We start from the raw sequence: 16,095 nt of genomic DNA, 5'->3' as shown, positions 1-16,095 counted from the left end.
AGAGCAATACCCTGGGTCTCTGGGTTACCAGTCCAGTGACAATACCACTACGCTACTGCCTCCCCCACTATACTCATTCCAACCATATATGAGCTCAAAATCCCATATGCTTTGCTAAGGACTCTCTCAATATGTCCTGCTACCTTCAAAGATCTGTGCACATGGACCCTCAGGTCTCTCTGCCCCTGCACACTCTTTAGAACTATGCCATTAAGTCCAAACTGCCTCTGCCAAAATGCTTCACCTCACACTTCTCTCTATTAAATCCCATCTGCCACTTGTCTGCCCATTCTGCAAGCCTACCTACATACAGTTGCAGTCGATTGATACCATCCTGTTTGCCACACCTCCAAGTTTGGTATCACTGGCAAATTTTACTCTGTATTCCAAGATTCAAGTCATATATATCTATCTATATATAGTCCTAGCACTGACCCTTAGGAAATATCACTGTCTACCATCCTCCAGTCTGAAAAACAATTTACCACAACTCTGTTTTCTGTCCTTAAACCAAGTTGTTATCCAAGATGACATTAATCTTCCTATTCGATAAGCCTCAATTTTGTTTACCAGTCTTTTAGGTGGTACTTTGTCGAACGGTGTCTTAAAATCCATATAGACAACATACATTGCATTCTCTTCATCAACCTTCTACTACTTCATCAAAAAATCCAATTAGTCAAATATGATCTTCCTTTTACAAATCTGAGCTGACTCTCCTTAATTAACTCAAACCTCTCCAGGTGCCTACTGATTTTTTCCCAGATTATTGTTTCTTAAACCTCACCCACCACTGATGTTAAACTGACCAGCCTATCGTTACTAGGAATGTCCTTACACCCTCTCTTGAATAAGGGGGTCACATTTGCCACTCTCCAATCCTCTAGCACCACCCACAAATCTAAGGAAGATTGGAAGATTAGGGCAAGCCCTACTTCCGTTACCAACCTGGGATGCAAGCCATTCGGACCAGGTGACATCCACTCTATGCATAGCCAGCCTTTCCAGTACATCTGCCTATCAATTTTCACCCCATCCATTATCTACCATCGCCACTTCTATCAATATTTTGACGACCTCCTCCTCCGTAGTAAGCACTGATCCAAAGTACTCATTAAGTATTCTAGCCTTGCCCTGTACTTTTAAGCATACATCACCCTCTTTTGTCTTTAAAAGGATCCACCCCGCCTCTTTAGATACATGCTGGCAGAAGAGTTTTGAGCTCCCTTTTATGTTAACCGACATTCTATTCTTATTCGCTCTTTGCCAGTCTTATTTTACTCTTCACTTCCTCTCTCAACTCACTGTATCTGGCCCGATTCTCATGAAGAATTCACCTGACATGCATCATTCACCCTCTTTTTTTGTTTCATAATATTCTCTCTCTCCCTAGTCATCCAAGGAGCCCTCACTTTGGTTTCCCCATCTTTCATGCTCATTGGCTATCCCTATCTAGCTTGTACCTTAAACATGTCCTCCTTAAAAGATTACCCATTGTTCTGTTACCGCTTTTGCCGTCAGACTTCGGTTCCATTTTACTATGGCTAGATCCCCTCTCATCCCATCGAAATTAACCCTCTTCCAATTTAGAAGTTCTACTTTAGATTGTTCCTTGCTCTTCTCCATTACTAATCTAAACCTTATGATACAATGATCACTCTTAATCAACTGCTCCCTCATAGACACTTGGCCCAACTCATCCCCAGCACCGGACCCAGCAATGCCTCCTTCCAAGTTAAATCCAGAACATACTGATGAAGGAAGTTCTCCTGAATACATATCAGAAATTTCTCCCCCTATTTACCCTTTACTCTAGAATTATCTCAATGTTTGGGTAAAGTCGCCCAGTTCTTGCGCATCTCTAATTTCCCTGCAGATTTGCTGCTCTAAATACCTCTCACTATTTGGAGGCCTAAAGAATACCCCCAATAATGTGATCATACCCTTTTTGCTTTTCAGCTCTAGCCAAATGTCTTTGGCCCCCTCAAGGACATCCCCTCTTTCCAACACAACGGCTTCCCTAGTAATGCCACCCCACCTCCCATTTTTCCTTCCTTATCTTTTCTGAATACTTTGTATCCTTGAATATTAAGCACCCAGTCCTCACCATTTTTAAGCCACGTTTCCATCAATGTCATTACATCAGATTCCCACACGGCTATTTGTGCTTGTAGCTCACCGAATTCATTCACACTTTGTGCGCTTGCATACATGCATTCTAAACCTGTCCTTGTATTCCTCGTAGCCCTTCTTAGTCTGCTACTATCTAATACGGTACTACTTCCTTCTCTTGCACTAACTCCTTTACGCACCTTATCCCTCTCTTCTACTTCCATATGCCGGTGCCCAACTCCATGCCACTTTATTTTAAAGCCTCCAAACCACACTGGTGAACCTCTCCATGAGGACATTGGTCCCAGTCCTGTTGAGATGCAACCTGCCCCAGGAATCTGAAGCCCTCCCTCCTGCACCATGCCTCAAGCCAAACATTGATCCTCCTGATCTTCCTATTCCTACTCTTGCGAGCAAGTGGCACTGGAAGGTTGTAATCTCTGGATTACTCCAAGGTCCTACTTTTTAAACTTCCTCCCTACCTCCTGAAAATCTGACTGACTGTAGGATTTCAACACGTGTGCAACAACTTCTGGCTTACTCCGTTTCCCCTGCAGAATATTCGACACCATCTCCGTGATGTCCTTTACCCTGGCACCAGGGAAGCAACACACCATGCGGGACTCACGATGGCAGTTAGAGAAATGCCTGTCTGACCCCCTAACTATAAAAATTCCTATGATGATGGCATTTCTACTCCTGGCTGTTCCCTCCTGTGCAGTCCCTTGCACATTGGTGCCATGGTCTGGACTACACTCCTTCAATGCGTCATTGCAGTAGTCTCCAATGCCTCGTACCGGTTTGAGACTGGCACACACCCTGAAGACTCCCGCACTTTCTGCCTCTTCCTACTCTTCTGAATGGCCACTAATTTACTATTCTGAACTCTCGCTGCCAGGGGTGACCACTTCCTGGAATGTACAATCCAGGAAACACTCATCCTCCCTGATGTTCCACAATGATTCATTGGTGTACATTTCTAAATGACCTCATTTGTAACTACATGACCATTTTATACAGTTTCTTATGGCTTTGCCAGAAAGCCAAAGCCATCATCAAGTATCCATTTGCGGCAAGTTATCTTTCAGTCGAAGTTGTTATTCCTCTGTTCAGCAGCCTCATCAGAAGACTTAAACAGGAGTTAGATCTATTCAATTTTATTCCAGCATGGACCATTTATTCAGTTTTAATTAATATATTGTAATGTTTCACATCATAAGTTTGTAGCCTTAAGCATTTTCTATTGACTTGGGGCTTAATAATGCCTTCCAAATTTTCAAGCCCAACTCCAGAAATGCTGAAATTTTGTTGCCCTCAATAGGAAGTACATAATAGTCCTAAATTTAACAGAAAGAAGTCTGTTTATGCCTTGACTTAATGCTGTAGTTTCCGGTTTTAATTTCTAATTAGTTACTAATGATTGAATTTTTGAAATAATATGCTTCATTTACATTAGAACAATGTTATTCATGGTCTCCAGTTCATGGGCTGAAGCGGGTGATGTTACACAGGTAGATGTAGGTTTCCTTAGTTATGGAGGGGAAATGGGGCTGGAAGCTTAGCTCAAGACTGACCAGGATGTTGAGGTGGCAAACAGTCTGGTTCAGCCTTAGACAGTGGCCAAGAAGCTGAATGCAGTCATTAACAAGGTTACCGATTTTGTGCTGGGGATCCAGGACAAGGCTTCAGTCCTTTAAATAAAGCTTCTGCAAATACAGATCCTAATTTTCACAGAGTGTTAGTGAACTAGGCAAAGTTGTATTTTACTGCATGTAAACCCAAAAATGTTTATCTGGAGAAAATTGCATTTCATCCAAGACTGGATGTCAGACAGTTCGACAGCACAAAGACAGAAGGGGACAAGAGAACTGGTAGAGAGCTAGAGCTGAGTATCACCAAAATACATGTGGAAGTTGATCCATGTCTGTGGTGTTGCCAAGAAACAGCAAAGAAGGGATCCAAGAATGAATCCTTGAGGATGGTGTGAACAAAGGATCAGTACTCCATTTATACAGTGTTAGTCAGTGAGACAAGCAATTTAAAAGAAATTTGATAATAGCAGTACTATAGCAAATAAATCAGATTATAGACCTATTACTTATTTTTGTTCTACGCAACCTCAATGAAACTAAATCTGGGAGGTTATACCATATCATGTAGTAATCAGCACCTTTTAGATTAGTGGCTCATAATTTGACTTAAAGCGTACTCCCTAGAGTTGGTGGGAATGGGTCAGCAGCTTTGAAGAATTGTTATAATTGCGACAAATCAATATAAATTAAAATTAGGAGGGTTCTATAAGACAGCGAAGGTGAAATTTACTACCTCGAAGTGCAATTTGTCCACGCTTTGGCATTTCACATCAAGTATACATAGATTTATGCAGAGTTGAACTCTAAGTGAAAATGTTTCTACTACAGATTTTATTCAGTCTTACATGGACTCTGAGCTCATCATTGACTTGTTCCTTGAAGCCAAACTCCTCCTAATATCTGCATCTGGAAAATAAAACAAACACACAGCACTCAAGACATGCACTCAAGGATTACAGCCTGATCCGAAAAGGCCATTTTCCAAACGTATGTAGGAATAGTTCAATACTAATACAGCAGTTTGAAACAGTTTAAATAAAGCTTCTGCAAATACAGATCCTAATTTTCAGAGTGCGAGTGAACTAGGCAAAGTTGTATTTTACTGCATGTAAACCCAAAAATGCAATTTACAATCTGGAACTCAACTAAATCAACTGAAGATTTTCAAACAAAACCAATGGATTAATGGCACTGAAATGTGAGCAGCACACTGTACTGAATGTCTAAAATACTGGATCACAGAACAGTAGGACACATGCTTATGCCTGTTACTTCCTACATAATGAGTTTCCAACAGGACCAGGGAAGTGGAGAAAAGAAATCATTGTGCTATTCCGAGTCGTCAGTGACATTGGTTAAAACCCTAAATGCCACTTGTTCACCACTTTAGCCAAGGAAAAGAAAAAATGTGCCAGGACTAAAATCAGAACTATTTTAAACATTAATTCAAGCAAATTGTAGTGACCGACTGTCCAGTGGTGTGATCAACTTTTTACACAACTGTGAAATAGCAATGGAGAAGTTGTGATTTTGCCAAATTTGTTTCACTATAAAAGGTGACATTCCTTCCACATAGTGAATATCAAATGAGGGAGTTATACTCCACTATATAGTTAGCACATCCTGCAAACTGCAAATTAACAAAAAAGCCCTTGGGTGTAAATGCCATGTAGGTAACACTTGTAAGAGGCCATGTGACCAATAGACAATAATAGGTCAACACTGCTCAAATTACTTTCTCTTCACGGTAAAGAAACTGAAGCAGCTTATTTGTTACGTCTTGTTGAGCTTTATCATGCATAGTCATTGGCACATGTCTGAAAAAACTGTACAAAATAATTCTTGTGAACAGGAATGTCAACTGAGCTAAAAGATTCTACAGTAAATTCAAACCCAGAGAGCACTAAGTTGAATCAGATGGTTAGCTAACCCTGAAACAATATTCAAAAAGCAGTTGAAAAGTGGCAACATTGAACACTCAGCAACAAACCTAACTTCCATCAAGTTTAACAATGGACACATTCAGATTAAATCCAGTGAAAATGGAGAACACTAAGACAGCACAATACTTGCAAAAGGACCATTCCTTAGAACACAGCTAACAGTTTAAAACTGTAACATAGTAGGATCAAACTTTAAAAGTTACCCCATTAAAACTGCAAGAAATATACTGTCATTTTTTTTTAAAACTCCCATGCAGTCTGACTGCATGGGAGAACAAATTTAAATGTTAAAATCAATGTGCTGAATATGAACCAGATGCTTTAGGTTGGAACAAAAGATGGTGAATTTCACCATTCGTGCAAATGTAATTAATTGTATTATCTCTCTCAGCAGGGCTCACAAGACTGCAGAATCTACAGAAGCCAGGATTCAGTCACAGTCGTGGTCTGCCAACATGACAGAATTCATATGTAATCTACTTTTTACCCCCAAGTCGCAGGCCTATTTGCAAAATGCCGTAGGAAGAGATCTTAATCGTATGCATGAGGACTACACAATGAATGTGCCAAACACTGGAATGCTTTCCCAATACATCAGACCAGAGAAACTCAAATGGCAATTGGTCTATTGAGAAACTTACTGCCTGGTCTAGATGATCAGTTAATTTTGAGCTGTGTCATGGCAGTACAGGAGAATTCACAGTAATTATTTTCAGAGGCACTTTTCCTAATTAGTGAGTTTAGCATATTTTGCCAACATTCCCCGTATACTTGCCAGCGATGATAATTAAATGAAAATGGAAGAACATTAAGCATTACTCTGATTTAGTAACTGCACACCAGTATAATAGAGTGTAAAGATAAGATTCCACCTACCCCAAATAATAAATAGACTTTTACATTTCTCAAGGAAAGGTCCTTTCTGGAGCCTAACTACAACAAAAACCAACACAAAACAGAGAGCCAGAGAACTCTAGGGAGAGCTGAAGTCTTTTATTATAAATTTGCCAAAGGAAAAAAAACTACAAATTTATCAATAAACACAACACTCAAGATCCCCAATAGCTGCACTGAGTTGGATGATCTTTGTTGAGGTAGCATTGAAGGCAAAAGTGGTCTGAACATCTCCAAATTAGAGCAAGCAAAATCAACCACCCAGGGGTCCTCATTCCAAAATGCTACCTGGAGACAACTTCCAGAAACTTAGTGCATTGAAATTCTAGAGTTGTATTAGCCTCGCTTGTTAATAACATTGATACGATGATAAATGGCCACTTGGACAAGGGCGACTGATACCTATGGAACTGCTACATTAAAGGGAGGGGTAAAAATTACTAAGGTACCAAACAGGTGCCAAAATAAAGGGATCACCACTCAGAAAATAAGCGCTGTTGTGGTCCTTCAGGACTTGGTTTAAATAACTTCACCCTTAATTAACTGTTATTTAAGCACACAAAATAATTGTTCCAATAACAAATCCCAATTTTTTTTGTAATGGTAGAAGTTATTTTTTCTGCCCTCTATTGTTTCTCTCTCCCATGCCATCAGCCTGCTCAGACCTCATTCAGTGCTGCTTTTGGCTGCCTACATGCAGCAGTTGTTAATTGTATATCAACTGCGTTTAATTATGTGCTGGTGGAGAGCATTAATTGGTGTTTCACTTGAGCATATATAAAAGAGACAACTTACTGAAAGTGGTGTGTGATTGAGTTGAGGTGTATGCTTGTAATGTTTCACTCTAAACAAATGTAAGATTGAGTAAATATTGGCTCCAATATCATCCTTCACCAACTGGCTTTCCAGAATAGAACAGTTGCCCAAAGACAACTTTCAACCCACCAATTCTCAACCACTCTGCCTCCATGTGGGGAAGCACTTGGTTACGGCATGGCACCATCCAACAGTAGCAGAAGTCAGAGAAACTGGACACTCGCATGTACTGTGCATTAAGTACAAGTCTTTTGAAACCAAAGTTTTCCTTCAAATTTAGAAAGACAGAACTTTGTCCCTTTGCCTGACAATACACAGAGCACTAAAGCAATACTTTTTCATCTTTAATAGGATGCAGGCCTCATCTGTCTAATGTTAAGGATTCACTATTTCTTTTAGCACAAAACCTGCCTTACATCTCACACTCATTGCTATTTTGAAATGACAAAGTTTGAAAATAATAAATAAGTCTTCGAGGATTGTGTTAGGCGCTCATTGAAAATCGGACTGAAACACAAAAAAATATGAGTGAAGTTAAAAGGGGAAAAATGAGAAAATTTAAAAACCTATTGTTAGCAGACTGAGCTCTCCCTTAAGTACTGTGGAAAACAAGCATTGGGAACAAAAATCAAACATCTAAATCACTAATGAAATACCTGAAAACAATGATGCCATTGATGCTGAGAGCCCATTCGCTGACATATGAATGAGGTTTGACTCATCAATACAATCTGTGTGACACAGTGACAATAAGATTCACATCATTCCAACGGCTTTTCCCAGCAGCAGTTTAAGAGCAGTAGGCAGGTTGGTAGTAAAGTACTGCCCAATAAAACCAAAACTAAACTACAACTACCACTCTGGAGTACTTATCCACTTAATGGTTACTGTGCTGAATTAAAAAAATATCATGGCTTTAACAGAAAAAATAAAACAGAATTTACACTTTAAGGGAATGTTCAACAGCAGAACTTTTAAAATAAAAGTACACTTAATTTGAGAGTCATTAGAAGATTTTTTCCCCTCAAAATGTTGTACACTCATGATTGCTGACCAGTTCCCATTCCCACTTTCACCGCAGATCAACGACGAACAGATTTTGAGACAACTTCAGCTGTGACACTGCTCCAACTATGCCATTTGATGAAGTGGTGAGAGGGTGGAGAAGAGAAAAAAAATTAACAGAAAACCTCCTTGTTGAGTTTGCAGATGTCAAACTATTTGTGAAAATGGCACCCTCAAATTACCATTTTTGGAGTGCAATAACTATACAGCTGTTTAAGGCACTGTCGGTCAGATTTTCTTTACTTCACATTTAATGCCAGTCAGTTGCATTAATGTTATGTATATATAGCCACAAAAAATTAACAGTGGTTAAGATTCGGGTACAAGAAGTTTGAGAGATGTTGTTAATTCTGATAAACCACAGCACATGATAACACATGGAGACAAACCTTGTAAAAAAAAATGATCACTAATAATCTTCAGCGTAAGTTTCTCTTACTAAAGGAGTACAGATAGAGGAAGAACCTGTGACCAATGTTAGAATGTTCTCAGCTGTGTATCTAACCAAGCAAGAGGTCGTCAATTTGGGGAAGGAGGAAAAAGGAGGATAATTTGATATTTTGAAGTACATCACAAAATTCGATGGAGTCTCTGTTTCTGGTCTCATGAATACCTTGCTGCAGATTGGACAGAATAAAATACAATATAATTGGTGTTTCTTTCCTTGTCTGTTTGTAGCTGAGCTCAGTCTTCTGGGATCCAACTTTATCATGTGGTGCTTTCGAATAGACAAACAGCTCTTCCCTTGACTTTTTTGTTGGTTTTGAATTTTCGCTTAACATCTGCATTCTGGATGTGTTCTTTAGCATTCTTTCCTCATATTTGGGAGTGCTCATGCTGCATAGACTTGGCAACATACCCGAAGTGAGAGCATCTGACCCTTTCTCTAGACTAAAAGTTCTATTTTAAAGCACCATCCTCTTGATGAGCTTACAATTCAAGTTCTAAAACAAAGTCAAATTTTTTGTGCAAATATGGCTAATTTAAATTTCCCATTCAAAAAAATCTTTACAAGTGGAGATGGATGACAATGTATAGCAAAATAGAGTATCAAGTCCAAACTGAATGACAAGAAAAGCTCTGGATAAAGTAACCAATGATAGTTGAATTGGCTATAGTCCATCCTGCTTAAGTGACGAAGATGCCCTTTGTCAAATGTGTTTGCCCTAAACAGTGATGACTTCTTCAAAAAGGATGTAATTGCACTGGAGCACAGCGAATACTAACAAAGCTGCTTTCAGTGTTCAGAACACAAACTTACAAAGCAGATGTTAACAGAATTGAATTTATTCTCATTGGAGAAAATACTGAGATACAGAATCCAGGTTCTGAAATATTTAAAATGAAAGTTACCCAACTTGAACAAGTTCTTCAATAAAAGTTGAGTATAATACTAGGAAGACTATAATAAGAATGTCCTTTGCTCTCCCTCACCAAGTGCTAGATATATGAACCAAATGCCAAAGATATTTAATTCACAAGCAATGAATCAATAATAATTGCGATATATAAGCTTATGAAACAGACAGCGAACATGAGTTTTTGATCCCCTCAGACCATTAGAATGTCATTTGTGGAATAATGTAGATACCCTGGAGTTTTACGAATTATCATAATTCATGGAAGATTTTCAGAATTTTGTCTACTTACAAGTTTCATCTATGGTTACTTACCTTTCTCATAAAATTAAACAGTTGGGGCAAGTCCAGGACAGTGCATTTATATATAGTCTACTGAAAGGAGCAGCTACATAAGCAAAATGAACTCCTGTTCCACAATTTGTTCTTTTAGCTATAACAATACCTTTTAACTCAAATTCATCCACTCCATCAGTAGATCCAGAATCTGATAGTGGTGCAGAATCATGGGAACTAATAGGGGACCCACTCTCTGTGGTGCAGGCTGTAGAGGAGAAAACATTTTTGTGAAAATGTTGCAATTTACTAGGGGCTCACTTAGCAACTCAACTAAATGGAAAGTTAATAAGCATGTAGATAAGCCCATGAAGAATTAACACTACCATATGCCATGGCTGAATACTTTCTGACTCAGAGGCAAGCAATGAGTTCAAGTCCCATTCCAGAGACTTGTGACATAAACAAGGCTGTCACTTCAGTGCAGTACTGAGAGAGTAATGTCTTTTGATGAGACTTTAAGCTAAAGTTCCATCTGCCCTTTCTGGTAGGCAGAATAGAATCCATGGCACTATTTGAAAAGCTGCGAAAGTTTTCCCCACAATTCTGGCCAAAATTTATCCTTCAACCACCACTTAAAAACAAATAACTGGACATTTATCTCAATATTTGTGGGACTTTGCTGTATGCAAACTGGCTACCACATTTCCCTAAATTAGAACAGTGACTACACTTCACTGGCTGTAAAGCACTGTGGAATGTCCTGAAGTTGTGAAAGGTGGTATATAAATGGAAGTTTTTCCTTCCTTCCTTAAATGTTTGATATAAAATTTTGGAAGGAAAGAAAATCCATCTTACAGCAATTCAGAATGTGTCTATGCACATTAGAGGGTCACAGTTGGAAATGTTTTTTTTAAATTCTGACGTGACTCCAGATCACTCAGGATGAGATGGTGCTTCAGCTCCACCACATTATCGGTTTCCAGAAACCCTTGCAAGTTGGTATTACTGACTCAGAATTCTCAACTACAATTTTGATATTTTTTAAAACCAGAAATTATCAGATATTGATTTCATAGTAGAATGTAGATATTCTAATATTTTAATAATTTGAAGACCTCTCAAGAGTTTTGCATTTTACCATGATTTAAGTCATATTTGAAATTATATATCTTGATTCAATACTGCTATCCAACTTCAATTTTTCTTCCTAAAGGATTATTCCACTGAAGTAAATTTCTGCTATGGTCCCTGTTTATCTGCAGCGGTGAAGAATGTTGAACAGAATGATTCAATTCAACATTTTATGCATTTTTATATACTCATTCCTCATGCATTTCTTTTGTAGTTATTTCCTTCTCATGCAGGATGGTTCCATGCTTTAAAAAAAGTGTACTTTTAGGAGCAAACAACAGATTATCTTTGTTCCGAGATCCTCCAACAACATTGTTAAAACTCCTCTGTAACTGGATAGCATGACAGGGGTCATACTGCTAAATTCGTCAAAGATAACACAATTTACCATGAAACCATCCCCCAAGGTACCACCTACTTAGTCAACAAAGGCAAATGGATTTTTTTTCATCAGTGCTGGAAATTAAATTTACATACCCTGTGGTTTGCATTCCAAGATTCTGCCACTTCAGCATATATCGGGGCTGATTCAATATTCAAAAGGTTTTGACCTATTAACATACCACATTTACACAGCCATACATACTGTCTGACTCAGCGTCCCGGATTCCAGGTTGGAGCTTTCTTGTGCGGATCTGCTGCCGTCGAATACGGATTTTTTGTTTTAGTTCTCTTATTTCTTTGTCACTGTCCTCTTCATCATCATCCGCTATTTGTTTCTTCATCAGATTGCATTTCATCAGTTCAATGGCAGCAATCAGTGATTCAGAGATACTGAAATGGGCATTCTCCTAAACAAAGGGTTAAGTTTACAAATTATCAATATCTTTTGTAAATACAACAGGGAGGGACAGAAGAGGAGGATTAATGAGAGAATCCCCAAACCACAAATTAGACTAGGATACTTATTTTCCGAAAGCCAACTTTAGACATCTTTGCAGCTGATGAAATGGGAGCACCCAGTTAGTTCTAGGCCCTCGCATCTCCAAAAGAAAAAGGGTCTTGTTTGGAGCTCAAAGTCAGGTAAGAGGACTTTGGAAGATCCTTCCTCCCTGAACAATAACTTAAGATAATTATCAAGCTTATAATTTTAAGCATGAATCCTGTGTCTTTGTCCTTGGATTCATCTTATGAGTCATCTCCCAAAGAAACACTACTTTTCTCTTGAATTTGGTTCAGAACTGGGCCTCTTGCACCTTCTTCTTACTTTTCCTAGCTCATTGTGGATGTCCGCACCATGGATGAAGAGACTCAGGCCAGCTTTATCACATTCATATTCTTTTAAACTATATTTGGTTGGTAAAAAAATGTAGGTTAAGCAAAGATAGAATAAAGAAGTTAGCCAACTTTCAAATGATTAAAAACTTACTGGCCCATATTTCGATCTCAGTTACTTTAAAAGACCCAAAACAGCTTTACTGCACATCTGCACAGACTGAATCTTCAGTAAGCAGGATGCTATTAACATGTTTAACAATTTGGTATCTGGTACAAACTGCATTTTAAAATCTACGTCAACTTAAAATGTGAATCACGAGAAATGGAGGCATTAAAAGTCAAACATGTCCGAAAACAAAACATAATTTTACAATGAACTGATGTTTATCCTAAACCTATCTATTTCACAGATGATAAAAATTTCCAACAACCTGTTTATCACCATGTAAACTAGCCCTGAAATTAGGAGAAAGACAAAATGGACTGAAACGGAATAGATTGCAATCTATCCTTTTACCCTGGGACCTAAACCCAATCCAAGCAGTTGGGCCACAAGTCTGCCCACAACACATCAGTCACGTTGTTAAATCCGGATCTGGGTGGGCAAGAGCTCACAGAACAAAACAAAGTATAATTTAGCATTGCGAGTGTAATTTTGAGCTCATATAATCGCACGTTAGAAAATGAAACATCATGCTACTGCAATACAGAAAGTGCCTCTGAAGCCCAGTACAAATATTAGATCAGAGTAGAAAAGAAACTGCACTGCACCATCCAAACTGTGCTGTAGGTGGTCCAGGTGTGCGCACCTTGAGAGAAACAGGAAGTTTAAGAAGGAATGATTGCACAATGCTCAGCACCATTCGTGACTCCTCAGATACTGAAGCAGTCCGTGCAGAAATGCAGCAAAACCTGGACAATATCCAGGCTTGGGCTGATAAATGGCAAGCAACATCCGCGCCACACAAGTGCCAGGCAATGGCCATCTCCAACAAGAGAGAATCTAACCATCTCCCCTTGACATTCAACGGCATTACCATCGCTGAATCCTCCACTATCAACATCCTAGGGGCTACCATTGACCAGAAACTGAACTGGAGTAGCCACATAAATACCGTGGCAACAAGAGCAGGTCAGAGGCTAGGAATCCTGCGGCGAGTAACTCACCTCCTGACTCCCCAAAGCCTGTCCACCATCTACAAGACACAAGTCAGGAGTGTGATGGAATACTCTCCACTTGCCTGGATGGGTGCAGCTCCAACAACACTCAAGAAGCTCGACACCATCCAGGACAAAGCAGCCCGCTTGATTGGCACCCCATCTACAAACATTCACTCCCTCCACCACCGACGCACAGTGGCAGCAGTGTGTACCATCTACAAGATGCACTGCAGCAATGCACCAAGGCTCCTTAGACAGCACCTTCCAAACCCGTGACCTCTACCAACTAGAAGGACAAGGGCAGCAAATGCATGGGAACACCACCACCTGCAAGTTCCCCTCCAAGTCACACACCATCCTGACTTGGAACTATATCGCCGTTCTTTCACTGTTGCTGGGTCAAAATCCTGGAACTCCCTTCCTAACAGCAGTGTGGGTATACCTACCCCAAATGGACTGCAGCAGTTCAAGAAGGCAGTTCACCACCATCTTCTCAAGGGCAATTAGGGATGGGCAATAAATGCTGGCCTAGCCAGCAACGCCCACATCCCTGAATGAGTAAAAAAAAAAGAATTGATGTGGTGATGAAAGAAAATGAGCCAACAGGCAAGAGCTTTTTAAATACAGAACTAAAACTGACCAGGAATAAGTGGTGAATCCCAAGAATTTACATAAATCAGGATTAAAAGACATACGGCTGGATTTTACCAGCCCCTCGACATCGTGGATCGTGGCGGGGAGGCCCGTAAAATATTTGCGGGAGCGGGCCACCACAACACACGACGCCGAGAAAGCCCCACTGCATATTACTGGCAGCGGCAGGGCCTCAGTGCAGCCCCCACCCCCGCTGCTTGGTGGTGCAGCTTTCATTTGAATAATCGACAATGTAAATTAAATGATAATGAACTTACCTGGTCATGGCACCCATCCCACAGTGATATTACCAGCGATGACCGCAACCCTTTGGAGGAACGTACAGAGTTCCGAGGCGAGACACTGATGGGGAGAGGGGAGGAGTGCAAATTTCAGGGCAGGGGTGGGAAGCGGCGAAAAGACTTTTGATTGGTGGGGGGGGTGGGGGGTGGCGGGTGGGGGATGGTGGGAAGGGGCCAAGGTTCAAAGTAGCTAAGGGTTGGGGGAGGTCAGGATCAGACCAAAAAACCTTTTTGGGGGGGAATGTCCAACTAATCCATTGATTCATCTTTGGGTGGGGGGGGGTGTGGTGTGAGGGTTTAAATGTCATCTTGAATACCTTTAAAAATGGCGCTGGCCCCTATGTGGTGGCCACCCACTCTACGTCATCGGGGGTGGTCGTTGGGCCCCCTCCATTTAAATGACCCCCGCAGGCGATATCATGAGGGCTCTGCGGTGGCACTTCTGTGTCGGAAGGCCGCAAACTTCAAAGTGCGCCGTCACAGAGCGCTGCACTATGGTAACATGCAGCCCATAGTTGATGGAAAGCCCAAAATACCACTACGCCCCACTTTATTTCGACCTTTAAAATCTTCCAGTGCACGAAGTATAAATTTTTTTTAAAAAAGAACAGAAATACGTCACATATTTATTGTTAAGGAAGGAAACATAAATATACCTTTTCCAAATCAGCACAGCTTCCAAAGTCCTGCTCCGATAAATAACTGATCAGAGACTGGCCCTGTGACGGTCGGCGAAACATTCCATCAGAACGGTGTGTGTAATGGGTACCTTCTAGAACAAAGTAAACCAAAATTGCAAGTGTAAGTTGAATCACTGGGGCAACAGGACTGAAGACATTAATGTTCGCTAGTCTGTGACTGTTTATTGCCTAGTTTCCCAGCCCAGTTTCTAAGTGTTTTATTATAAAGTAACACTCAATGCCAAAATCTCAGTAAACTCTGGAATTCTGCACCAGATGAAGCAAAATAACCTGGAGTCTAAAAGAAATCCAGCAAAAATATGAGGTCCCAAACTACATAACTAGAAGATTCCATACATATCTAAATTTTAGATTTAAAAAAAAACTTGTAAATCTCTGAATAGACTGGGCTACTCATGAGCTGTTCTAATTAGTACAATGATTTTATGTTCGGTACTATAGCACAAAAACGTGATTTAGCTGCTCGTCCAGGAAAATTACAGGAACATACTAGAAGTTGCCAAATTAGTTAAGCTAGTACCTTTGTGTAAAGTGGAAGAGAAAATTTGCAACAGTCCTCAATTAATTGAAAATTGTTTTATTGAAAATTCTGGAACATGCCTCATGACCTTCTAGCTGTATGTTACAACCGAGGCGGGAGGAGTGCACTCTCCGCAATTCTACTTCTCCGGGTCACAACATATATTTAAATGCTTACCCAGTTATCGATATGGTCAATCATATACTCTACTCTTTGTCCCAGAATAAAATACACCAACCAGGTTTCTTTAATAAACAAAATTATCAGTTTATTATAAAACAAGACTTATCCAGCAAAGCATTATCACACAGATTGAAATGTGAAAGTTCCCTTTTTAAAACACACACACACAGAAAAGAAATATTCTCTG

General features: G+C 40.0%; 1 protein-coding gene across 6 annotated transcripts in view; it reads right to left on the bottom strand.

Moving 5' to 3' along the window:
* The window catches only part of rubcn (rubicon autophagy regulator), a 79,340-nt gene that overhangs the window by 22,399 nt on the left and 40,846 nt on the right, over window positions 1-16,095 (bottom strand). For 4 of the 6 annotated variants that reach the window (XM_068042381.1, XM_068042384.1, XM_068042383.1 and 1 more), the window contains 5 exons: window positions 15,161-15,276; window positions 11,777-11,981; window positions 10,226-10,324; window positions 8,014-8,088; window positions 4,550-4,610 (listed from right to left, as the gene is read on the bottom strand). In XM_068042381.1, the coding sequence (XP_067898482.1) occupies window positions 4,550-4,610; window positions 8,014-8,088; window positions 10,226-10,324; window positions 11,777-11,981; window positions 15,161-15,276 (556 nt within the window). The remainder of the gene's footprint in view (window positions 1-4,549; window positions 4,611-8,013; window positions 8,089-10,225; window positions 10,325-11,776; window positions 11,982-15,160; window positions 15,277-16,095) is intronic. The other 2 variants (XM_068042382.1, XM_068042386.1) reach the window with 1 other exon arrangement.

The sequence above is a fragment of the Heterodontus francisci genome, chromosome 11 (assembly GCF_036365525.1).
Source record: "Heterodontus francisci isolate sHetFra1 chromosome 11, sHetFra1.hap1, whole genome shotgun sequence".
NCBI lineage: Eukaryota > Metazoa > Chordata > Chondrichthyes > Heterodontiformes > Heterodontidae > Heterodontus > Heterodontus francisci.
Note: the sequence above shows the minus strand (reverse complement) of the source record. Positions and strands in the feature narration are given on the sequence as shown.